The 26,000-nt window shown below is 39.1% G+C and overlaps 1 protein-coding gene across 4 annotated transcripts in view; it reads right to left on the bottom strand.

Annotated features, from left to right (window-relative positions):
• ATP11C (ATPase phospholipid transporting 11C (ATP11C blood group)) overlaps nucleotides 1–26,000 on the bottom strand; it is a 177,200-nt gene that overhangs the window by 9,711 nt on the left and 141,489 nt on the right. For 2 of the 4 annotated variants that reach the window (XM_014796220.2, XM_014796221.2), the window contains exons 23-29: nucleotides 21,767–21,826; nucleotides 14,513–14,640; nucleotides 9,732–9,867; nucleotides 7,315–7,380; nucleotides 4,969–5,072; nucleotides 1,880–2,033; nucleotides 1,695–1,760 (exon numbers count right to left, since the gene is read on the bottom strand). In XM_014796220.2, coding sequence (XP_014651706.1) covers nucleotides 1,731–1,760; nucleotides 1,880–2,033; nucleotides 4,969–5,072; nucleotides 7,315–7,380; nucleotides 9,732–9,867; nucleotides 14,513–14,640; nucleotides 21,767–21,826 — 678 coding nt within the window. In that variant the 3' untranslated portion in view covers nucleotides 1,695–1,730. The remainder of the gene's footprint in view (nucleotides 1–1,694; nucleotides 1,761–1,879; nucleotides 2,034–4,968; nucleotides 5,073–7,314; nucleotides 7,381–9,731; nucleotides 9,868–14,512; nucleotides 14,641–21,766; nucleotides 21,827–26,000) is intronic. The other 2 variants (XM_014796216.2, XM_014796219.2) reach the window with 1 other exon arrangement.

Raw genomic sequence — 26,000 nt, 5'->3', positions numbered from 1 at the left:
GCAGTTTGCAGTGAAGAAAAGGTTCTAAGTCTTTATCTGTGACTGCTTTGTAGCATCCTCCCATTTAATGGCCATTTAATTTATAAAAAAAATTTAAAATATTTAATGGCCATTTAATTTATATAAAAGTCACCTCCAGCCAGTGTCTAATTTTTTTTAAATAAAGAACCTAAGGAAGAAGATAAGATGATACGTTTGAAGGTTTTGATTTCCGAGATTTTTGTATCATCTTTAGAGCATGAAGGTGATTGTGAGCCATTATTTAGCATAAGCTCCATTACCCCAAATAAGAAGAACATTCAGGAGCACCCCAAAGTGTACTCCCAAGTAAGAAGAATGGAAGAGCACCTTAGAGATCCTTCCTAGACAAATTCTCTACTATAACAAGGCCCTAAACCATTTCTTACTATGACATTTTTAGTTGGCTTCATGCAAATTGCCACTTGAGCCATTCTGGGAGGAGCCTGTTATATCAACCTGTTTTACCCCTGTTCAACTGATATCAAGGTATAATCAGACAAGTAAATGCCACTTTCCCACCCTAAAACTAAACACCAGGCTGGAGGGAGCTAGTCAGGGGTCTACTGGAAGGATTAAAGAGCAGACTAAGGCAGTCTTAGCTAGGTTAACGCTGTGTCAATTTCCACCCACAAGGCACGCAGAGGCAGGGAGTTAAGGCCAGTTCTGACCACCTAACTGCACAATGATTGGTCTATACAAAATCAATGTGGATTATACCATTGATACTCTATTGCTTTTGATTGGGGCTGGTAGTGACTTGTATCATGAAGCTTTTCTATTACACATCTAAATCACTGAAGATTTTCCCACTATAATCACCTTAGTTTCTTATGTCTGCATGATGCCAACTACTGGATTCTATCAATTCAAAAGGTACCCCCCCCAACAAAAAAAATATCAGCAAACCAGTTTTGTGGCTAAACTGGTTGGCAAGTTTGATCAAATAAGTCAGGCAGATACAGCTTAGACTAGTTCCTAAAAATGTCGCCTTGGAGGAGCTATAACATCTAGTTGGTGTCAATATGATAGAAACAGGTTTTGTTTGGCAAAATGAGCTAGTGTTGGCAGGAATATGACATATTTAATTAACCTGTTGGTCAAAATTTGCCAAAAGTTTTATTCTTCAGGCTAATCTACCCCTTTCACTTTAAAGGGCTTTTGAAAAATGTTCAAAAGATATGAGACAATGAATGCAGAGCCAAGCAATTAGGCTGACAGAAGGTAATAACTTCTCATTCCTGAAAGAAATTTACAATTTAAGCAGCAAAAATAAAAACACACTCATAAAACAAGCTTGAATTTTTACAAGTGTGTCCAGGAGGGTAAGGATGTAGAAATCACATCCAGGGAATTCTCTTTGGTTCAAATATACTACTGGACAGACAGGGCTAGAAGTAACACAGAGATTAAGCAGCACTATAATTAAAGAAAGGGGAAAGGTTTGAAAAAGGCAAATTGGGATTATCAAAACTTAAAAAAAAATCTGCAAACAACCCACTGGGAAATTTCTAAGGTTAAAGCTGAAATGTTGGTGTGGAAATTCCTGCTGTGAAAATTCTAAGCTAAATTTTAAAAAAATCATTTTTTCCGTCTAAAATTCCATATGGAGCATATGACATACTTCATATGGATTGCTAAAGGTCACATAGAATACTATTAAGGAATCTACTTACCACCTGCATTGGATAACGAAGTTTTTACTATACTTTTTATGCAGAAGTGGAAATTAAGTGATGAACCTGTAAGGAGGGGTTTAACATGCTGTAACTAATGCAATTATCTAAATAAGGTTTTTAGTTCATGGCAGATACTGAAGCCCCTTCCAAAAATCACGTTATAATATAAACTTAGTTCTTACCCTGGCACTTCTTCTTCTTACATTCTTTAATACAATCAGGAGAATCTCAGGGAAAAGGCTGATAAATATTAGAAGAATTATGGCCAACCATGTGGATATAGAAGACAGCATTTGAGCAAACACGAAATACATTCTCTGTTGTTTCAGAAAAGGCCTAGAGTGGAAAGAAAATACATAATGGAAAAACAAATCAGTTCCTGTCATATGAAACAGAATTGTAATTGAAACTGTCTTTTGTATTTAAAAGGAATCTTCATTACACACATTAATAAAAACAATTTTCTTTAGAACGTCCCAAAAGTAGTAAACAGATTTCATTTACTAAATGTTTGGAAAGACAAGGAATGGTAATCAAAGGGGGGAAAAAAAGACAACAAAATGCATCTGACTTGAAAACAACCAAGCAATCAATTTTAAAGTTGCCAACTGGAAAATATCTGCATTAGAAAATGCTGGAGCTTCAAAGATATTCAAGAGAAATGATGGTTAATTTTTATGCTAACAAGCATTTTACTTCCTATACGAGAAAGGATTTGTGCTCTACATTCAGGAATTTAAAAGACATTTTTATAACCCACTCCCCGCAAAACCCTATGTAAATATAAAAAGGACTTATAGAGCTGATCTCTCTCAAATGGGAGGAATCTACCATTCTTATCCACAAATATATATTGAGTAACAGTGTGTGCCAAGTAGGGTGACAGACAGAAGAATACTGCTAATAGGACATTAAGTCTTGGAGTCCAGAAATCCAGGAGGACCCCTCATTCTGATGTGGGATTTCAATCAAAGCCATCCACTGCACTGTTAGGCGGCCATTGAGAAGCACAGCCAGTTTCCCTTCCCCTGCCTGAGCTGAACCACAGAGCGCCTCACGAGGCTAACTTAAACGTTGTTGGAAGCTGATGGGGAGCAAGTGCAAAGTGGCTGCTCAAGGTAGGGATGCATATCAGACTATCCTCGGATTACGAGCCCTAGGTAGATAACTGGTTGGTCCCATTTATCAGATCACGCATAGTGCTCCCAGAAGATAAACTGGATTCTCATTTAAAAATTGATGTTTGTGCACTCTTATGTAACATGATAAAATCAAGATCGTGGCTCTACATATATGAGGACTAATTGTGGAATAAGAAGTGAGCAGAACAGTGAGGAGAAGAAACTTATGAGGTCTGGGCAAAACAGGCTCTCTAGGGTCTACCAAACAGAAAGATTTTCTGCAGAGCTCCACCCCCACTCTAATTCTGAAGAGCACCCTCGCTAATTTTCTAGGCAGTTAACTAAGCCATAGTAAGGGTCCAGCAGACAACTGACAGCTAGTAATAGGGTATTCTTTTGCACAGTACCCACAATATTCTGTGATTAATATCTCTCAGTTTTTCTTTTTTACCTCAATGGCATCTATGGACCTTTTCAGGGGAGCAGTAAAAAACAAAAGATATTATTCCTGGATTGGGTTTGGGGCTCAGAAATCATCATTCTTACTGCCCACTCCCAAAGAGGGGTGTGTCACAATGCCTCAGGGGTGACATGTTCAGAGATATTAGCTGCGACCAGCATTTAGCTAAAGTTTCACACGTGAAGTTTCTAGTCACATTTTGCTGGTTGCTTTATAATATAAATTTTATATTCATGTAGTAGCTCAACTCAGACAGCTCTACAGGCAACAAAATAAAAAAAAGATTTATTAATATTTCATTTTTAGTAAGTACCACTAATGACTAACAACAGGTGTGACAATGTCTTAATTATGTAGAAGATTTATTTTAATCAATAAGGATAGTCTGTGGAAAGAGTTAGAAACTTGTTTAGTTTGCTTGAAACATTTTATTCTGGTGCAATTTTTGCATAATCAGTTCAGATGCTGATTACACAGATTCACAGACAGAACTGCTATACTCCGAGTACACCTACAATTGTATATTACATTTGGTTAATCAGCTTTGATTCATTGGTATATTATTAAAGAAACCAGAGACTTCCTTCAGCTTCATTGCTTCAATAATTACCTACATAGGTGCCAAATATATGCTGTAATTACACTTTTTAGAGCTGCTACTTCCTAAAGTGATTAGGTTTTTTATATTTTTATTTCTTAAGGCTTTTATTTTAAAAAGCCTTTCAAAACAGTAAGAATTTCTTCTAATTAAGTCTCAAGGGACATAAACATGGTCCTCACATCTCTGTGATAACATGGAATGTTTTGTACATATGATTTTGCTCAAACCAGTGAAAATATGTACTTCTGGAATCTCACCCCATGGCTTACTCTAGCCATGCTCTCTGCTGCTGGCATCCTTGTCAGGGAAAATAACTGTGATATTTAAAAACAAAATAAAGGCCTCTGGGAGTAAGGAAAGGAGATGAAAATCTAACTTATTTTCATGTCTTATAACTCTCCCAATCGTGGCTTATGTGTCCCTCACTGGACTCTAATCTCCTTGAAGCAGGGGTACAGTCTATTCATCTCTGTATCCCACAGAGTGCCTCACACGAAATGGATTCTGAATAAACATCTATTGAACCAAGATGAACTGAATGAACTTTAAGGCCAAGCTGTAGAGTCTGCCTTTACCCCCCAAAACAATGAAATGGTGATTTCAAGATATAACCCTCTGAGTATTAAGTGGCATATATTCTATACCTTGAGCACATCTGTAGTAACAAGAATGACAGCTCTATATAATAATAATATAGTGGCCAATAATAATCTATTGGCCACTATATTGTATAGAAACTTCACAGGATGAGTATTTCCACTGGAAATCACATGGGAGGTCATGCAAGAAATTATAGTTTCACTTCATGGAGAAATGTTTACACACCTTCAAGCTGAAAGATTTGGACAGGGGCTACCAGAAGGGAGGTTGTTTGAGTAACTTGTGCAGTCTATATACTTGCATTTGAAATCTTACCTGAAATTAGCAGCATTACTGGTTAGAAGTAACTACCAGTCCATTAACACTGAAGACCTGCCATCTTATATAATCAAAACTTCAAAAGTATAATTAATGCTTGCTTATACAATGTACATATACACATATCTATTTTGTTATTCACATATTACTCACACATATACAGCTGCTTACCAAACAATTCCTCCCCAGAAGAATGAGAAAAATACATAAAAGGCTAAAGAACCCCAAATCACAAAGTGATTTATCCAAGTCCAGAAACGAGTATCCAAGGCGAGCTGAAAAGACACAACACAAGAGATTTCGTGATGGGTACAAACCACACCAGGCAGTACACTATGGTACCTGACAACTCGTAAACAATATGATACCTATGGGAAGATCTTGCTTGGGCTAGGCAACCAGAAGAGAACGGAACTAAAAGAAGAACAGAATCCAGACTTTTCAATGAGCTAAGCTCTGCCCTAAGGCCTCTAGGCTCCAGAGTACAGGCGTGGAGGTGTAGTCAAGCAGGTAGCTAGTAGGTATGGGGCTAGAGATGCCTCACTATTGAAGGAAGGGCAAGGAATGAGGTGCTGGTAATATCCAGGAGGCTGGAGGCCCTAGTCCTCAGGTAATGGTGGCCAGGGAGCTGATGGCAAAAGGAGGGCTAACTGGTGAAGGCAGGTATACTGAAAAGCAGTAGGAGAGTGAAGGGGTAGCTAGGAAGAGTAGACAAATTATACAAAGGAGTCACCAGGCTCAAACACAACAGATGGGGGTTACTAAACGCAAAGGCAACTAGCTCTACATACCTGGCATCATGTAGCTATGGATCACGGCTCTGCCTATGTAGTGTGCCTTTCAACTGCAAAACCCATATCTATTCCATTAAATTAATAACATTTTCAGTTGCCTTAGATTTTAATCCCTTCATGTTTCTGCCAGGGCTGATCATTTCTTCAGACTGTTGCAGTTGGGATTCTCAAATGCAATCTAAAAACAAAAAGTATGGCCTGCCCTGCTTGCTTAAAATTTCTGGGCCACATGGACTAATATCCAGGCCATTTAATTTTTGAAAAAGAAGTGCCGTCTCAGTTTTGTTACTTGCTGTGACACCCTGGTCCTGAGTTCTATTACAGTTTCTCAAATTCATAAACAGGATGTTGATAACACTGTTAATGTAGCCCAGTCTTGAGTTTCCATCCTCTGGGCTGCTAGGGAAAATGTCACAATAAAACCCATCCAAAGAAGAGGGAGCGGAAATCTTTTGAGGGACACTTGAAGGATGCTGCAGTAAGGCCAACTTTGACTATGAAGGGCACTTGGAAGCCCTGGGGTCATACACTAGGCCAGGGGAAAAAAAAATGGGGGGGGGGCGCTTCCATTTTAAATCATGATCCTGTGAAACATAACTAGCATCTACTGAACTGAGCACATTCTATGTGCCAGATGCTATTCTAAGCGCTTTATATGTATTCACTAATTGATTTCTCACAAAAAGTCCTAAGAGAGGTAAGTGCAACTTTTATCTCCATTTTATAGAAGAGGAAACGGAGGTACTGAGAAACAAAGTCATTTGGCTCAAGGGCACCCAGCCAGTAAGTGGCTAAACTGAGATGAACTGTAACATTTTCTTTTGCAGTTCTAAAATATTACTGACATAGTAGATGAATAATGCAAACATATATTAGTTCTATTCAATATGAGAAAGAAACTAGGAAGAAAAATTTAGAGCGGAAATGATTAGAGGTCGTTTGTCAATTACACTTCTGAGTTCTAGTTCTGACCACTGGGAATACTGGAATTCATTTAAAGGTACTGATTCTTGGACCCCATGTGAGGTGTTTATTACTGGAATGATCAAAAGAATCTGATTGTGCTTTCACCTCCAACTCCTGAGCTTCAAGGGAAGTATTCAGCAAGGCTTCAGAGCATTATTACATGGTTGCATGTTAATGCCAAGGACTTTGCCAAAACTACCCTTCTTGTATGTTACCTGCTGTATATTCTTACGTATTTCATCACTAATGTGGGTAAATTTCAGTGATGAATACATTATATAAAATTTCATCACTACCAAGCTCTTTTGCACACATATCTTGCTCATGGACACCTAACTCAACTGTCTTAAGTACCCAAATTCCTTTAAGGCCTGGCATTCTTAAACATATATAACTTTAAAAAATATTCAAGTACTTAACATGGAAACACACTCATAGCCTGTTTATATATCACTTATCACAACAACTAAAAAATAGCAGGAAAGATGGAACAGATTTCCAACATGAGTATGGTGTACAAATTTTTAAAAAATAAAACAAAATAAAGAAGATAGACAATATACTGGGAAAAAATGGATCACAAATAGTATATAAACGTTCAAATTTCTAATATCATACACATTTTAGTAAGCATTCAGACTTGTATAACAACCTGTATTAAAAACAAATATTAGAAGACAAAAAAGACATATTAGTATAAGACCAGAAAGTGTTAGAAAAATGGTGTTAAAAATAGTTGAATAAATAAAAATCTAACCTTCAGAGTTACAGTGAATACTAAGACTGTGAAAACAATGGTTCCAAAAGTCCAGTTTCCATATACCTGAAAAACATTTAACAATTACATGTACCATGAATATGCAAGGCTGCTTAAAAAAAATGAAAACCCAAGTTTAATCTTGGGTGTTAACTGCCAAAGATTTTTGTATGAATTGTTTAGGGAAATATCTAGTCAAAAGATCAGGCCAAAATGCTGAATTTTACTGTGACCCTAAATTTTCTTGGACAGGCAGACCACATTTGTGATTGGTAGGGTTTATTTCCATTATTCCATGCAGCATCAAACAGAGAATACACTGGTGTGATATAGGTAGAAAAAACCCTATTCCACTAATAGTAGTGTTCACCAAAATAAGTCATTTGGATGACTCATGTCTCTAAAGAGCTTGATATGGGCTTTTCCTACAATACAGAACTAAAGCTCTCAAATAAGGACTAACTTGCAGACAAATGGACTCACATTTTTAAAATTGAGTCTAATTTTTTGGCTGTAAATATTAGAGCTGTGAGCATGTGCACATCAAAGAAAAGCAGATACCATGTATAAATCCAAATGATGGCAATGAATGGCACATATGCTTACCAAATGCTGTCAAGATCTGAATGCATAACATTAAAACAGAAAATGAAATGTAAAAGGTTTTTAAAAAATAAAAACAAAAAATTAAGGTTAATAGAAGCAAAGAAGGATTTGATCAAATCATACATGGGTGCTATGTTTAATTGGTGATAGTAGTTCTGACACTTATTGTAATTTTAGCAAACACTTAAAAGGATGGCAACATATACCGTAAAATCTAATTTGCACCTCATGAACTCAAAATGGGTTATGAATTGGACACAGGGTGGGTTGAAGCTCACCATGCACTACTTGAAGAGTTTGCTGAGCAAATGAACCATGTCAACAGGACTGTAGGAGAATATCAGCCTACTCTGAAGCAAACTTTTTTTTCCTGAGGAAGATTGGCCCTGAGCTAACATCTGCTGCCAATCTTCCTCTTTGCTGAGGAAGATTCACCCTGAGCTAACACCTGTTGCCAATCTTCCTCTATTTTGTATGTGGGTCACTGCCACAGCATGGTCACTGATAGACGAGTGGTGTAGGACTGCACCCGGGAACCGAACCTGGGGCCGCCAAAGCAGACCGCACCAAACTTAACCACTGGGCAACCAGGGCTGGTCCTGCAGCAAACTCTTTTTAAGCAATAGTCAGCTCTATACAATTTATGTGCCAAATAAAAATAAAATAAAAAGTGAAAGTCACAGAATCAGTCATAAAGCTGAAGGGATCCAAGAAGTCATAAAATCTAATCCCTTCTTCTTACTGATGGGCAAAATTGACTTGGAAAGCTGAAGTGACTGGCCTGAGGACGTGCACAGAGATTTAGTAGGGCGCTCTCCTCGGCAAGTGCTACGTGTGCCTACTCAAAAGTACTAGATCTGTATTTCCTCAACAGTTACTCAGTGACTAATAATTTTAATGAATTCATACTGAACTGATGATTTCTGTTAGTCCAAATTAGAGAGGTTTTGACTCTAGTACCTAATTTCAAAGTATCATTCAAATTCACTGAGCCTATCACTTCTTTAACAGATGGTGATAGTCTAGGTTCTAGACATAGTCACTATACTCAGTAAATTCTTTTTGAACCTTAGCTTTGCTTCAAATTATGATTATAAAGAATGAACGACCATAAAAGAGGAAGCCCGGAAATAGCAAACATAGTGAAAGCAGCATGCAAGGTGGTGGGTTTGATTTTCCACTGTGTGGCTGTGGGAAGACCTCACCCCATTAGAAATTCTCGCCTAGAGCACAGCCAGGGCAAAATCATCCCAATGCAGGGGCTTGCCTGTGTTGTTACATGCTGGGAAGGTACTGGCAGGATCAATATAGCCTTTCTGGAAAACACTATGCTCCCATGTGGAAGGGAAGGAGGAGGAGAAGGGAACTCCCTCTCTTCAACTATTGGGCAAATACTGCAAAGATACGGCAGCTACCCTCTTCAATTTCAAGCATGAAAGGCCACTACGAATAAGAACTGAATAGGGCCAGACTCTGCTTTTAAAACAGGAAAAGCCCTGCTCACATCAAAGTACAGGGGTCCAAAGTCTGAAGTCCCAAGAACTCTGTTCATCCAGTAAAAATTATAGCCACGTTAAGTTTCCAGAAGCTTTTGCACATAAGTTCTCTAGTTAACCATGCACATAGGAAGTGATTCCTTACTTCAACAGTTCTATAGTTCTAAAGAAGTTGTGAGAACTAAATACTGTGCCTTCAGAAAAACGTTTTGCAAAATAGCTACAGCTAGAGTATGTGTATGCTAGATCCAGTGCCTATGGAAAAGATAAGCCATGCTTCTAATACTAAAAGGTGTAATGACGACATTTTTTTACCTTTGCATTCTCTTCTAGGGATGATGTCTGAAAAATAAAATAAGTCCCAAAGAAGAACACAGTCCCTTCAAATGCAGCCAGAAACGTCCAATATAAGAAGGGGCCCAACTGTAGCATGGCATTGCCAGAAATTTTCCTATTGAGAAATGGAAATAAACACAGGTTAACGAATCTCTGTAGGCTGTTTATATAAGACATGGTGAAATGCCAAAGGTGCACATGGGGTCTGACCCTGTTATATAATGAAGGGAACTACCCATGAGGGGCTGGAAGGCTTTTGGTAAATGGCCAGTGGAGCCACAGGTTTATCTTTGTGCGATCATTTCCTGACTGAGGTATTGGAGAAAACTGTCAAAACACTTCTAAGTTAAAATTCTGGCCACTGACAACAATAACATCATCAATAATAATTAGTTTCCATTTATTGAGTACTTATTATATGCCAGAAAACTGGGTTAAGAATTATATATATAGTCCATTTTTATCCACATAAAAACCACATGACATAGGTATTCTTATCACTTTCGTTTACAAATAATGAGCCTCAAAAAGGTGTATAAATGGTTCCCAAACCATAACGCACACTAGAATCACCTGGGGATCTTTAAAAACACTGATGCCTGGCTCCCACCCTCATTCTGATTTAACTGGCATGAGGTGTAACCTGGGCATCAGGATATTTTTATAGCTTCCCAGATGATTCTAATGTGCAGTCAAGTTTGGGAACTGCTAGTGTAGCAGCGTGCCAGAGTTCAGTCAGTTAGTAAGGGACAGAGCTAGTATACAATCCTAGATTGACTTGATTTCAAATCATATGCTCTCAACCAAGCTACCACGGCTTTCCAACTACAATTGTTAAAAAATTTTTTTAATCAAGATTTCTTCCTGGGAATTTAACCTTTTTTAGGTCTTGGGGTGCCCTTTATATTTTTTCAATTGAGTCAAACAACATGTTTGAAGCTGTACTGTCATGCTTTGATAAATGGCGGTGGATAGATCGCAAATCTACAATCTGTCAAAAATAGCACAATCTTCTTGGTACAAGTCAGAATGTTAAATAAGGCTACCGATTCTAACAGAGTATAGAGCTGCAGAAAAAAGATGGGTTCATGCATGGAATTCTTTTTGCTTCTATTTCAAACTGCTCTTAACATTTATCAAAAGGTATCTAATCACTCAAACAGCACACTTGTTGCCAATACTACCAAGAATGTCACCAGGCTGTATCAAATAAGAAATACTTTTGTAGTGTAAATGCAACTGATCTTATTCAGTTGGTATTGAGGATTGTGGGGTTTCCTGAAAAAATGGCAATTACCCAACTTTTACCTACTAGGGTTTCCAGGTGCATGCAGGAATCTGAAATTCAGGGGATGCATAAAGCAATGTGCTGCTGTTTGCCCTAGAAAAATTACAGGAGCTGCTTCCCAGAAACAAGCTCTCCCCACAGCCAGTAAGTCACATTCCGAAGGCAACTGGGAGCCATAGATAAGGCACCTCCCTAAAGATCCTTGCAGGAAGTGCCCAGCAACTGCCAGCCAATGAGGCGTTGGAGAATCACTGACTTGGGCTGAGGAAGGAAGTAGTTCCTGTCTTTCTAGACCATCTCTGGGAGTTACATTATACAGTGGGAAGGTTGGGTTATAGGTGAAGCTTTCTAACTGCACTCAGATGAATGAGGAAGCTGGGGGAAATTCAGAATATGATAGCCAACATGCGGGGGAACATGAGAGTGAATGAAGATACGGAGAGCAGGTGACCAGCAGCATAGGCCTGAGCACCTCCATGAGATGGGCGGCAGCAAGTGTACTAGGACCCTTCTTTGGCCTTTTAAAGCTGTAGAAGAAACAAACTACACCTCTTCCCTCTATAGAAGAACTACAGTCAACTTTTTAATTTTCTCTTAAAAAATCTGAAAATATTCAATTACGTCTTGTTTCTCATCAAAACATTTGGGAAATGCCTCAGTCACTAAGACGCTGAAGGTGAAATCTGTAATATGCTACACAAAATCTACAAGATGCTACACAATGACATCAGTAATATTAAGTGGTACAACTGCAGAGAGAGCCACATGTGAAGCCCAGGACTTCATATTTACAGGAATGCTCGGAGTAACGGAGCAATCTACAATATGGTGCCAGGCCGTGTCTCATCAGAGCAGGGAAAGCTGCATTTTGGGCTGGGCAATGGGTATGCCACAGCTTTCTTGTCTGCATCAGATGTGGCAAGTATACCCTCTATGCAAAATTGTTAAATAATTCAGGACCTATACCTGCAGTGCAGTAAGTAACTTCATGGAAACCCGTACAATAATTTGTACTCAACAGCTTTCTTCAGGTTTTCAACATTCTTAACGTAGGAAAGTGCTCAGCACAGCCCTGAAGTTACGTGGAGGAGGGTGTTAGAATAGTAAGATTAATTGCTACCATCTACTGAGAACTTACTGTGTGCCAGGCACTGTTTTAAGTTCTTTTACATGTAGTCACTCATTTAACGCTCAGAAAAACACTGTAATTAGGTGCTATTGTTACCCATATTTTACCAAAGACGAAATTGAGGCACATCTCAGTCAAGCAACCTGCACAAGATCACACGGTTAGTAAGTGGCAGAGCCAGGATTGGAGTGCAGGCGGTTAGCTTGAGTTCTTGGTGGGACTGAATGGAAAGGATTCTGCTCACTGCTGCCCAAACCACACTTCAACCAGAGCAGCTGCACTACTGGGCTTCACTTTAGCTGTTGTCTGAAGACAGTCCCTGCTTCTCAGTGTTTGAAAACCACCAGCCTGCTGGAAAGAGCACAGGATGGCCAACTGGAGGACTGAATTCTGATCTTGGGTTGGCCTCTAGTTATACCCTGTGTCCTTAGGCAAGTCATTTCTGGGCCCTGGTTCCTCATTTTAAAAAAGAGGGTGTGAGAGCCGATGCTCTGTGAGATTTCCACCAAGGTTTCTACGATTCCCCTCTAGATCTAACTATCCTTTTGCATACAGGGCAAAGCAGAACATGGTAAACGATGCCATGAGGATGCAATCAGCAAACTCTAGATTGGGGGAACTCTACAAGATAAATGATCCAGTTTCATCAACAAATAAATTGCCAGGTTAACCTACAGATTAAAAGAGACTCAAGAAGCATAGTAACCGGGCCGGTCCCGTGGCTTAGCAGTTAAGTGCGTGCGCTCCGATGCAGGCTGCCCGGGTTCGGATCCCGGGCGCGCACAGACGCACTGCTTCTCCGGCCATGCTGAGGCCGTGTCCCACATACAGCAACTAGAAGAATGTGCAACTATGACTTGCAACTATCGCCTGGGGCTTTAGGGGAAAAATAAATAAATTAAAAAAATTAAAAAAAAAAGAAGCATATTAACCAAATACAATATATGGACCTTATTTCCTGATTCAAAGAAATATAATACAAAAAGAAATGAGTCAATTGAAGAAATTCGAACATTGACTTGATATTTGCTATTATGAAGTTGCTAAATTTTTTTTAGGTATTAAAGGGTATTGCTATTTTTTTAAGTCCTTATCTTTAAGAGATACATACTGAAATAACTATTTTACATGATGTTTGGTATCTGCTTCAAAGTAAGTCCATGATAGGGCCGGCCCCGTGGCTTAGAGGTTAAGTGCGCGCGCTCCGCTGCTGGTGGCCCGGGTTCGGTTCCCGGGCGTGCACCGACGCACCGCTTCTCCTGCCATGCTGAGGCCGTGTCCCACATACAGCAACTAGAAGGATGTGCAGCTATGACATACAACTATCTACTGGGGCTTTGGGGGGAAAAAAATAAATAAATAAAATATTTAAAAAAAAAAGTAAGTCCATGATAGAGCAGACAGGGTTATTGATGAAAACAGGACGAGCCCTGAATTGACAATTGCCGAAGTTGAGTGGTGATGACAGGGAAGTTCACTATATTAATAGTATTTTCACCACTTCTGTGCATGTTGGAAATTTTCCATAATAAATACCTTTAAAATGATGACAAATTTGATAAATCTAGCTAAGTCTAACAATTAGTAAATATGAGTTTTATGAACTATATTGGTTAAAAAAAAATCCCTTAAATTTGTGCACCTTCACTTCATACAAATAAACCACCAAGTCTCTCTATTGCACTTGCTATCCACTATTTAGCAATGCTCACAATCTGCTGTAAATTAAAATCTTTATCCTTAGCTGCAGGCTTAATTTATAAATGTCCAAATGAGTCATAGGTCAAGCAACTGAGGCCAGTGCCAAGTCCCCCATCCACAGAGAAAAGTATCCACTTCCAACTGACACAAAATGAATGTAACGGCTTGATGAGTTACTTATTTTCTTCAACAACAGAGTTTTAGAATGGGGCTAACGAAGAGGGGAGGCTATGCTTCAGGGGCAGTTTACAAGAGAAAGCCTAACATAACATCATCAGTTCAATCCATTACAGGTATGAATTAATAGTGTAAACTACCAAAGATTTTTGTGTGTGGCTTTTTGTTTTGGTAGTTAAAGTATCGTGTCTTCCTCTAAGACTCCAGAACTTTATGACAATGTAGGCTCAAGTTTTAGGAATTAGTGATTTTGAACTAAATGGTTCACACACATTGAAGTTTAGGACCTACACCTAGGAAATATGTCATTTTTCTGTTGAATGGTCTGGTTTAAGTAGCTAAAAATTCAGAACAGAATCATGTAACCAAACCGGGTGGGTGGTTCAGTGTCCTTCCCACCTGCAGATGAAATGAAATCCACAACTTTGAAAATTCGAGAGGGTTTTAACTATACGTTCAACTTACATATACAATCGGGGATCTGAGGTCAGAGTGTCAATGTTGATGTGCTGTTCCAGTAGACTGTAGGCCAGGATGGGCAAGGATGTGAAGCAGATATTGTACATTGTAAGGTAAGCGGCATCATACAGTGGCTGAAATGACAGACAACAGAAGAGAAAGAAATGTACTGTAACAATCATCTGTGAGAGGACATTTGTGTGTTTGGAAAAATCACAAGCTAAAACAAGACAGTTTCCTTTCGTGCTTTTTTCGATAGCAAAGGAAGTTTCATAAATAAGGTCACTCTAACTGGTAACTATAGAAAAGAAACTAACATATTGTGATGCATCATATTAACATACCCTCCCCGTTAATAGGATCTTATTTAGAATGGTTACATGCCGTAAGCTCTATTTCTAACAGATATTAACTAATAACTTTTCAAAAGATTTTAAATATAGGCAGTGGCCAGCCTGTGTCATAGCTTTTTTTGGTTAATATTTTACATGATTTTTGGGGGCCGGCCCTGTGGCTTAGCAGTTAAGTGCGCACGCTTTGCTACTGGAGGCCCGGTTTCGGATCCTGGGCGCACACTGACGCACCGCTTCTCCGGCCATGCTGAGGCCGCGTCCCACAAACAGCAACTAGAAGGATGTGCAACTATGACATACAACTATCTACTGGGGCTTTGGGGAGAAAAAAAATAAAGGAGGAGGATTGACAATAGATGTTAGCTCAGAGCCGGTCTTCCTCAGCAAAAAAAAAAAAAAAAAAAAAGAGGATTAGCATGGATGTTAGCTCAGGGTTGATCTTCCTCACAAAAATAAAAATTACATGATTTTAAATATCACTATCACCTTCTACAGGCTATATTTATGATGTTGAATGTAGCCATTTACTAAAGATTAAATAAATATATTCACAAAAATAAAGCTAAATATATGTACATTGGCATGACTTCCAACTCCTTCTGGTTCTTTTTTTTTTTTTTGTGAGGAAGATCAGCCCTGAGCTAACATCTGTGCTAATCCTTCTCTTTTTGCTGAGGAAGACCGGCTCTGAGCTAACATCTATTGCCAATCCTCCTCCTTTTTTTCTTCCCCAAAGCCCCAGTAGATAGTTGTATGTCATAGTTGCACATCCTTGTAGTTGCTGTATGTGGGACGTGGCTCCAGCATGGCCAGAGAAGCGGTGCGTCGATGCACGCCCGGGATCCGAAGCCGGCCCGCCAGTAGCAGAGTGCGTGCACTTAACTGCTAAGCCAGGGGGACGGCCCCAACTCTTTCTGGTTCTGAATTCTCCAGGCTCCAGATCAAAATATCCAACTTTCTGCTGGCTGTCTCATAGGCACCTGCAACTCATAATGTCTAAAACCAAACTCACTACCTTTCCCCTTAAATCTGCTTTCTCCTATGTTCCCCACAATGTTTGCAATCCTAGTGTCTACCTTGGTGCCACTTAAATGCCCAAGAAATATTTTGAAATGAGTCATTCTCCTCCTACCTCACTAGCCATTACTTCTCAGTCTGCTCTTCTCCCCGAGCCCTCTGTTGGAGTGTTTCAGCACTTGGTGTTTGGAACTTTATTTATACTCACTCTCTATGTGATCACATTCAGTCTTGTGGTTTTAATACTACCCATTCACTGAAAATCCCCAAATATCTATCTCCAGCCTAGACCTGTCCACACATACCCAAGAGGAGATGTCAAATGGACAGTTGGATATCTAGCATATTTCAAACTTACGTCCAGAACTGCACTCCTGACCTGCCCTCACCTCAAATCTGCTCCTTTTGAAGTCTTCTCCATCTCAGGAAAGGGCAACAAATCTTTCTGATCAATCAGAACGAAAATCTTGGATTCATCCTTGACTCTTCTTTTTCATACCCCACACCCAACCAATTAAGAAGTTTACTGGCTCTATCTTCAAATACATTGAGAACCAGATCACTTCTCAGCACCTCCACTGTTACCACTCTGCAAGCCTCCTAAATGGTCTCCCAGCTTATCCCCTTGACCTACAGTCTATTCCCAACACAATGACCCGAGTAGTTCTATTAGAAAATAAGTCAGGGGTCGGCCCTGTGGCGTAGCGGTTAAGTGCGTGCGCTCCGCTGCTGGCGGCCCAGGTTTGGATACAGGGTGTGCACCGATGCACTGCTTGTCAGGCCATGCTGTGGCAGCATCCCACATAAAGTGGAGGAAGATGGGCACGGATGTTAGCCCAGGGCCAGTCTTCCTCAGCAAAAAAAAAAAAAAAAAGAAAAAGAGGAGGATTGGCATGGATGTTAGCTCAGGGATGACCTTCCTCACAAAGAAAAAGAAAAGAAGTCAAATCAAGTCATTGTTTTGTTCAAACCCTACAGTTGATTTCTTTATAAAAAAAAAAAATTTCCTACAATGGGGTGGCTATAAAGCCCCACTCAGTCTGGCTTCTACCTTTCTGACCTCATCTCTAATCTCTCCTGTTCCTTGCTCATTCCACTCCAGCAGCAATGGCTTCCTTGCTGTACCTCCAACATGTCAGGCAAACTCCCGACTTAAGACCTCCTTTGAACTGGCAGTTGCCCATGCCTGGAACATTTTTCCTTTAGATAGCCTCATGGCTTACTCTGTCACTTCCTTCAAATCTTAGCTCAAGTGTCACCTTCTCAGTTAGACCAAGCTTGATTTAACTTGCCAGCCCCTCTCTCACAGACACATTTTTCCCCTTTACCCTATTTTCTTTTTTCCTATAGTATTAATCACCTTCTTAACTTACATTATAAATTCATTATGTTTACTGTCTCTCTCTTCACACTAGAATTCAAGCTTTTCATGGGCAGGGATTTTTACTTATTTTATTGACAGCTGTAGCTTGAAAAAGAGCAAAGCAGCCCCTGACGTGCAGGTGCAGGCCTGGCACTCACAGCTAGGCATTGGTGTTCTCCTGTCGAACATGAACAACTCCACAGAACAGCAACGTCAAACAAGGCCACACTGTGACCATGATGGATCGAGACAAAAACAGGACCACTCCATAATCACATTTGAACACAGACAGAATATGAATATTGTTTCAATCACAAAAATGAGCCACATCCCCGTTCTGGCAAATATGGGTGACTGCTGCTTCTTGACCAATGACAATGTTAGCCTCTTTCTAGTCACAAAATTACCCCGGCTTACTGACAGCACTCAATCTAGAGCAGGGCCCCATTCCTTAAACTCTTCCCCAAACCAGCTAACTCACGCCCAAATCATATTATAATAAGACTTTTCTAACACCCTCTTCCTGAGAGGCCCCAATGTTCCTCACGGTGTACATTCTTCCTTGCTGCATCGAGTAATAAACCCAATATGTTTATATCAATAAACATATTGATCAACTATATGTGTGTTCCTGGTGGTCGTTGGCTAGAGGACTTTTGACAATCTTGAGCTCCTAGAATAGAACTTGGCATACAGAAAGCATTCAATAAATACTGGATGTATGAATGAGTAGAGATTGGAAGCTGTACCATATTTGCAAAAGACTGATCTAATATTGTAAATCTTCCTTTATTGAAAAAAAAATTAAGCTATTCTATGAACCTTGTTTTGATGAAAATACTTACTGAGTTCAGTATTTTTCTACAGTGCTAGAAGTTGTCATACAACCACTATCTGTGGCCTGAATAAATAATATCCCATATTCATATGTATTTTTAACACATACAAGTGTTCTTTAATAAATAAAATGCATTTAAATGTGACACAAGTTAACACAGTTAATGCATTTTTAAATCAATGGCCACTAAAGATACAATTATTATCATAAGGGGGGTTGACTCGAAAAGGTTGGGAAGAACTTGAACAGAGCATTAGTTCATTCATTAGTTGACTTCAAAAACATTTACTGAGTGCTTACTAAGTGACAAGTACTGGGGACAGAAAAGAATCATGCCCTGTTTGCCAAGGACCTCAAATTCTAGTGGATGAGGCAGAGCGGTGAGTGTACAAGGACCTAGGGGAGCCCAGAGGAAGGGATCACAACTCTGGCCTGCAGTAGAGACAAAGCAAGAGATAATACATGCAACATTCTCAATGAAGTTAAAAATACAGCTCTCCATAGAACATGGAGGTACTTCGCACATACAAAGATTTAAGCTCAGCAAAAATATTCTACTGAATTAAAAAGTACCTCCAAAAGGTATTACATTCCTTTTTTTTTTTTAATTTTATTTATTTATTTGTTTTCCCCCCAAAGCCCCAGTAGATAGTTGTACGTCACAGTTGCACATCCTTCTAGTTGCTGTATGTGGGACGCAGCCTCAGCATGGCCGAAGAAGCGGTGCGTCAGTGCTCGCCCGGGATCCGAACCCGGGCCGCCAGCAGAGGAGCACGTGCACTTAACCACTAAGCCACGGGGCTGGCCCAAAGAACTTTTGTGTTGCTTTTTTTTTTTTTTTTTTTTTGTGAGGAGATCAGCCCTGTGCTAACATCTGCCAATCCTCCTGTTTTTTTTTTTGCTGAGGAAGACTGGCCCTGGGCTAACATCCGTGCCCATCTTCCTCCACTTTATATGGGACACCGCCACAGCATGGCCTGACAAGCGGTGCATTGGTGTGTGCCCGGGATCCGAACCGGCGAACCCCGGGCCGCAGCAGTGGAGTGCGCACACTTAACCACCTGCGCCACCGGGCCGGCCCCAATTACATTCCTTTTAATTCTCAAGGGAGAGGACTAGTCTGTTGGCACACAACACTACATTTTCACTGGAAACTACCCATTTTCACTAATGAGAAAATTGGGGGAAAAAAACAACTCAGATTGACTGGTATGTAATTTAGTTTTGAATTTCATTCAAACAAAAGAGGCATCAATCTACTTTTGATACACTATGGTACTCTGAGGTTACATGAGAGATAACTGTACTTCTTAGATAGATAATTAGAGGAGACAGAATGTCCTCAAAACAAACAACAGGTTTACTTGATAATACTGTTTTTTGTTAAACCTGTTACAACTGTTTTCTTTTCACATAGAAAAAAGACCAGTCCTATCCGAGCTTTGCTAAAGAAAGAGTTGCTTTTTGCTTAAAGAATCTGAATCCCGGTTCCATTTTGACATTCTCCATAGCACGCTCTCCAAGTTCTAGGGTAGCAGAGAACACCCGATGTGGACCTGAGTTGAAAAAGGCTGACTACTTGTATGTAATCTAAAGATTTTTGCAACAAAGGTTGCTACGTTCAGCGCTAGCAACAGGTCAAAGTCAAAAATAAAGATATTGTGGAGGTTGGCCTCGTGGCGTAGTGGTTCAGTTCGTACGCTCTGCTTTGGCGGCAGGGGTTCGCGGGTTCTGATCCCGGGCGTGGACCTACACACCACTTGTCAATCCATGCTGTGGCAGGTGTCCCACATATAAAGTAGAGGAAGATGGGCACGGATGTTAGCCCAGGGCCAATCTTCCTCAGCAAAAAGAGGATTGGCAACAGATTTTAGCTCAGGGCTAATCTTCCTCACAAAAAAAAAAAATAATAATAATAATAAAGATATTGCACATCATGTCGCCACCTCAGAGAGACTTTCCTTTTACCTGATAACACCTTTCCTCTAAGATAGATGTGTGACAGCTCCTTCCCTCATCGCCTTCAGATCTCTGTCCAAACCCCACCTCAGCACAGAGAACTTTCCAGATCATCTTCTCTAAAGCAGCAGCCCTCTTCTGCAGTCACATTCTATCCATTTATTATACTTTATTTTTTTCCTTCAGAGCATTTATCAGTACCTGACATAATGATTTGTCTGATTGTTGTCTGTCTCTCCCCAATCACAATAGTGCAAGCTTCATGGGGTAAGAGTTTTGTTTTGATCATTGTTGTAGCCCTAGCACTTACCCCAGCACATAGTAGGCACTCAAGAAATATTTGTTAAGTGAATGAACCTACCAGTTGAGCAATTGAGGAAGCCAAACATCAACTTCTATGGAAACCTAAGCAGTTAACCTACTCAGACCCCAGACAGCCCAGGGTCTGAATCCCAGCCGGCTTTATAAATAAGTCCTTTCTTTCTTCATACAACTTATGCTTGGTAAACATATTTTAAAAGGATGATGAAGCAACAGACTCTTTCAAAATAAAAACAATGTTCTAACCAGATTAAGCCAACTTCCCTTCAGCGCTTTGCTACAAAATTTGAAGTGTCTTTTTAATATTTGCATTCATCCGAGGAAGTGAGGAATTAGAAACATTTTGATCAATAGTAATCTGAATGTTCAAGAAAAGCAGTTTCATCAGAATTTATAAAACTTTCTGTACTAATACTGTTAGTTTTGAATACAAGAAGGCTGATGGTACTTTCTACAGCTGGCAGATAATTAACTCATAAAGTGATCTGATTAACTGGCACCATGAGGCTGATGACCGTCACTGATGTAAGAGACAGCATATCAAATGGCAGAGGTAAGTTCAACAGAAAGAGAGTAGTCACATCCTATTGAGAAGAATACATTCTCTTAAAAATACTGCCAAGCAATTAGGAAAAAGTCAATTCCTACCATGAGGAATGAAGCATGCCTTGAAATTTAGAAACTCAGTCTCTAATACCTGTGGTGATGTTACCAAGTAGCTCAGCTTGGCAAAATTACTGAACTGCTCATAGATTAACTACGAAATTTCTGAGTCATTGAACATTATAGCTCCTGTATTTAGCTATATTTCCACGAGAAGCAATGCAAAATCCATTTCAGTTGTTGAAACAAACCTACAAACATGCCTACTCATCCCACCACTCATGTATCAAGTTGACATATAGAATATTCTTTACGTAATAAATGTTCAGAAAACAATAGAGGGCAAAAATTATAGACTTGCTCAAGAAATCCAAGGCTTTATATAGGAATCACTGCTTCTTGGCCAGCTTAAAAGATCAATGTTTTTCTAGAAAACCAACCTGAGAAACTGCAAAGGTGTGAGATTTTATTTGATGAAATATTAAACTATAACATTTTAGGATTATTGGAAAATATTGCATACACTGATAAAAAGAAAAAATAAAGTAAAATACTCTTTTTAAGGTTATCTCAGCTCCAAGAGGATGTACCAAATAACTTTCAAAAAGAAAGTAACGATACCAATATTACTAACGCAAAGACATAAACATTTGCTATTATCAAAAACCAGGCCAAGATCAACTGTTGAACCAAAGAAAAAAAATCCGTTTACTTTTGACATACCTCTCTATTTACAATCCAATACATAAAAAGGTAATTTATTAATAGCAAATGTAAACTCCATTATAACAACTAGGGAAACAAACCTGTTGTGAGAATCCACAGAAGAACTGGTACAAAAATTGTGGCAAAATGAAACAAAGGTTCTGGAAAAAAATAGAGAAAAAGGTTAATGTTTTCACTTGATCAACTTTCTAAACTAAAACAGGGAACTGTACTCCAAATAGTCTATAGTCTGTCCTAAGTCCTTCTAAGATCGTAATGCAATAAATCTGTATTCCAGAGTTGTAAGGAAACAACTCAAAAACCAAATGATTAATTCCTATTAACACCAACTTTTGCCCTACCAAGGCAGAGGAGGATCTCATCACTGACTTTGAGAACCTCTTGCTATATATAATTCTTCTACGGAAGAAATGAGCTCATATAATCCATACATCTAATGGTAGGTACTGTACTTCAGAGGCCAATTAGATTTGTAAAATAATCATAGACTGATATAAAGCTGTAAGTGTATTTTTAAAGTCAAGTAATGCCAATAAAAAGTCAAGAAATTATTATATATAGTGTATGTTGACATTAACAGTATCAACTTACACTTTACTGCCTTTATTACTGTCTCATCAAATAATCAACATATTATTATTATTATTAAACACCTACTATATGCAAAGATGGCACTGTGGGTGATACAAAAACCAAACCAGAACAAAACTTCTTACTCCTAAGCGACTTATCATTTAACTGGGAGACTACTAAAAACAAACAGATAAAAGAATACAAGCTGAGAATTCATAACGAAGTAAAAGCCACCAGGTGTGACTATAAATACTGAAACTAACGCCCTTTGGCAAAACTACCAGAACTAATATTTTCAAATGGGAGCTATCCTTCAATGTAGGTTGTGACCTTATTTGAGTGCTGCTGTCACTTGTTCATGATGTCTCTGAATTTCTCTTTGGGCAGCACCTCCAAGAGCCCATTTTTGAGCCATGTCAAAAACTAGTCTCCTTCCTTCTGCCACACATTCTCACTTAGCTAATTTACCAGGCTGGGAGACTTGAGGCTGTTTTAAAAAAATCCAATGCATCATCAAAGGATGAACATCTGCCACGAGTAAGGATGTTTAGGTGGATATAGTACAGGCTCTGGAGGATGTTCCTAAAGAAAAGTGCTATACATGTTTTGAATAACTCCTACAGCATCAAAATAAGTGTCAGAGCTCCCAAGGTCATCACCTGGAAGGGCAACACTCATTTGTATCTGTCAGTTCTGGAATAATGCAAAATATTGTCAGTAGCATTTCTAGAGTCATATTATATATAAAGAAAAAAAGTGTTCTGAGGTTGGAAGAGGTAGTGCTGGTTGGGGATTATGGGGGGGCTCTGTGGGAAGGGGAGGACTGACTCTCCCACTAGAACGTAAGTTCCATGAGAACAGGGACTTTGCCGGTCTTATTCCATTATGAATCCTCAGGGCCTAAAACAGTGCCTGGCACATGGTAACACATTCAAACATATTTGTTGATTGAATGAATAAAGAAGTTAGAATTTGAACTAGGTATTAAAGATGAATAGGATATGTTGATAGCAGGAACCAAGGCAAGGCCCTATGTATTTTAAACACATAAGGTAAGACAGGATCAGACTGTGGGGTGCTTTAAAAGCCAGGCTAATCCTTGGACAATGGAGAGTGAAGTTTCCAGAGGAGAAGTTGAAAAGTGGCATTTTTCCAAACATTAACCTGGCTGAATTATGCAAGAAGGATTGAATGGAGAAATAGAAGGCAGGAAGACCTGTCACTGAAGTACTCCAGAGGTGGGGCAATAACAACCTGAAGACGCAATGGCAAGGTAAGAGGAAGGTAGGCTTCTTAGCTCAGACAAAGAGGGTCAAAAGTATTAGAAATCATCTTGGGGCAAAAGGCAGCAATTTAAAAAGGAATATTGCTAAGTCAGTAACTAAGATAATAATGGGCACAGAGATCCTAATGAAGACAGAGCGCATCATCTACATAAAAAGTCCTCTAAATTAGGAACCGGGGTATGTCAATTACTGACCACTAGTAAACGTTAACCATTTTAAGGCTTGCTTTGTTTTCCTTAACAGAGCATTCCTTCCATCTGGTGGCAGTTGCTTGAATTGCAGGCCAAAATCTTGAGGTAAACCAAGCCTCTGCAACAAAATCAGATTGCTAGGCAGATCTGTACGGCAAAGCCTTATGAGCTGTCCTACTAGAGGGGGTAAGAGAGAATAACCATCCATCCCCACACAGGGCTGCTAGATTCAAACTATCATGCACAAAGACTCCTGGACCTAGAGTAAATAAACCTATTGTGGAAATCTAGGTCTGTCAACTCCTAGCTGGGGAGCCAGAGGCAAGTTACGTAAGCTCTCTGAGCCCCACTTTCCACATATTTTAAGTGGAAATAATACTAATTGCTTCATAGGAGATTTGTGAGGATTAAATAAGAAAATAAAGTGCTTAAGTGCCTTACACATATTGGGTTAATTATCATCATTATCATCATCTATGTTTGGCCTAGATACCAGTTGATACCGGCTGACAGAGTCTTAGCAAACCTGTAAACCTGGGTTCATGGTTATACTTTTCAAAAACATATACAGTTAATAAGACCTGGCATTGATCACAGAAAATTGACACACAAAAGCAGCTGCTGAGCTTTCCCTCCTGTGAAACACGGGGTATGAAATTCAAAGACCATAACTGCTTGAATCATTTAAAACTGGCAGATGAACTTGATAATATACCTAAAAACTGGAATCTAATTAAGAACTTTGGTAAATTCTATTCCCTGGTAGACAAAAATGAGTATGCAGGCTCAGTCTAACATGTACTCTAATGCTTGGTGATAAAAGCAAACCAACGTATTGTTGGAGAAAGTACCTCAGTGTCCAATCATGGAGGCTTGGGATATTGCACAATTATCATGTTTTAGATGAACATTTAACTGGGGAGACAAATGCTCCCAATATACTATTAAGTATAAAGGGCAAAGTGCAAAACAACATGTTTTGGGACTGACTGCTAATAGGTATGGGGTTTCTTATTAAGGTGATGGAAATGTTCTGGAATTAGATAGTGGTGATGGTCGTATATCATGTGAATATACTAAAAGCCACTGTATTGTACACTTTAAGTGTACAATAGTGAATTTTGTTATTTGAATTATATCTCAATAAAAACTGAAAAAAATCCCAACAGTATATAGTGTATAAAAATGATATATTCATACATTAATTTGTATAGACAAAGAATAGGTCACATAACAAAATGTTACCATTGGTTCTCTCTGTTGGTGTGCTTATAGACAATTACAGATGACTTCGAGAATTTCATTTTAGAAAAGCAGTTATGTATAAGTAAATAGGGATCTGAGAAAAGTCACTGTTGCAAAAGTCTCCTTGCATTTAGAGCATTAACTCACTAAGCAAGATCCTCAGAGAACCTCATCTTAAGAACTGTTTCAATGTTTCACATGCTCAAAAATAATTAACTAAAATCAATCAGGATTAGAGAAGAACCCAAATAGAATGCAAACAAAAATTTAACCTAAGTGTATTACAAACAAATAACATAACCACATTGAAATGGTGGAAAAGAAAAAAAAAAGTAACTGTGGTAACAGTATTTTGACTATATACTCTAAGGCTAAAGACAAAAAGAGGGCACACAAATATATTACTCAAGTTAGTCAGTTAGTGTCTCACAAGAGTATGAGTTACAATTCTGAAACTACTTTAAGTGTATTCTGGGATTGAGCAAATAAGTAAACATATTGAGGATAATGAGAACCAGGTTTCTCACCACTGGAGAAAGGAGTTACAAATAAGGAAAAGAGAAAGGTTAGAATGAACCTTGTGGTGTTGGCTGGAATCAAAGGTATCGGTATAAACTGAGTACACACTGATAAACCTTTGATTCCAGCCCAACATATAGGTGTGCATGTACACACACATATATATACATAGATTTGTGTGTATACCTATATGTATTTCCTAGCTCTGTCCACTGAGAAAGCCTAGAACCAACTTCAGCTCAACAGCAATGAGCACAACTAGCACCCAGATCTTGATTTCTAAATACCATTTGCAAATAAAAGGAACCAGTCTTCCTCGGAGAAATGTCTGAACCCAGGACTGGGGCAGGAAAAATGCAAGATGAGCCTAGCACATCATGTGGTACCAGAAAATAAAGAAGTCTTCAAAAATGGTTGGGGATGGGGAAAGGGGAGAATGGGGAGTTGCTATTCAATGGGTATAAAGTTTTACTTATGCAAGATGAGTAAGTTCTAGAGAT

The sequence above is a fragment of the Ceratotherium simum genome, chromosome X (assembly GCF_057802395.1).
Source record: "Ceratotherium simum simum isolate JZ-2026a chromosome X, ASM5780239v1, whole genome shotgun sequence".
Classification (NCBI taxonomy): domain Eukaryota; kingdom Metazoa; phylum Chordata; class Mammalia; order Perissodactyla; family Rhinocerotidae; genus Ceratotherium; species Ceratotherium simum.
The sequence above is the reverse complement of the archived record's forward strand: the minus strand, read 5'-3'. Positions and strand labels throughout refer to the sequence as shown.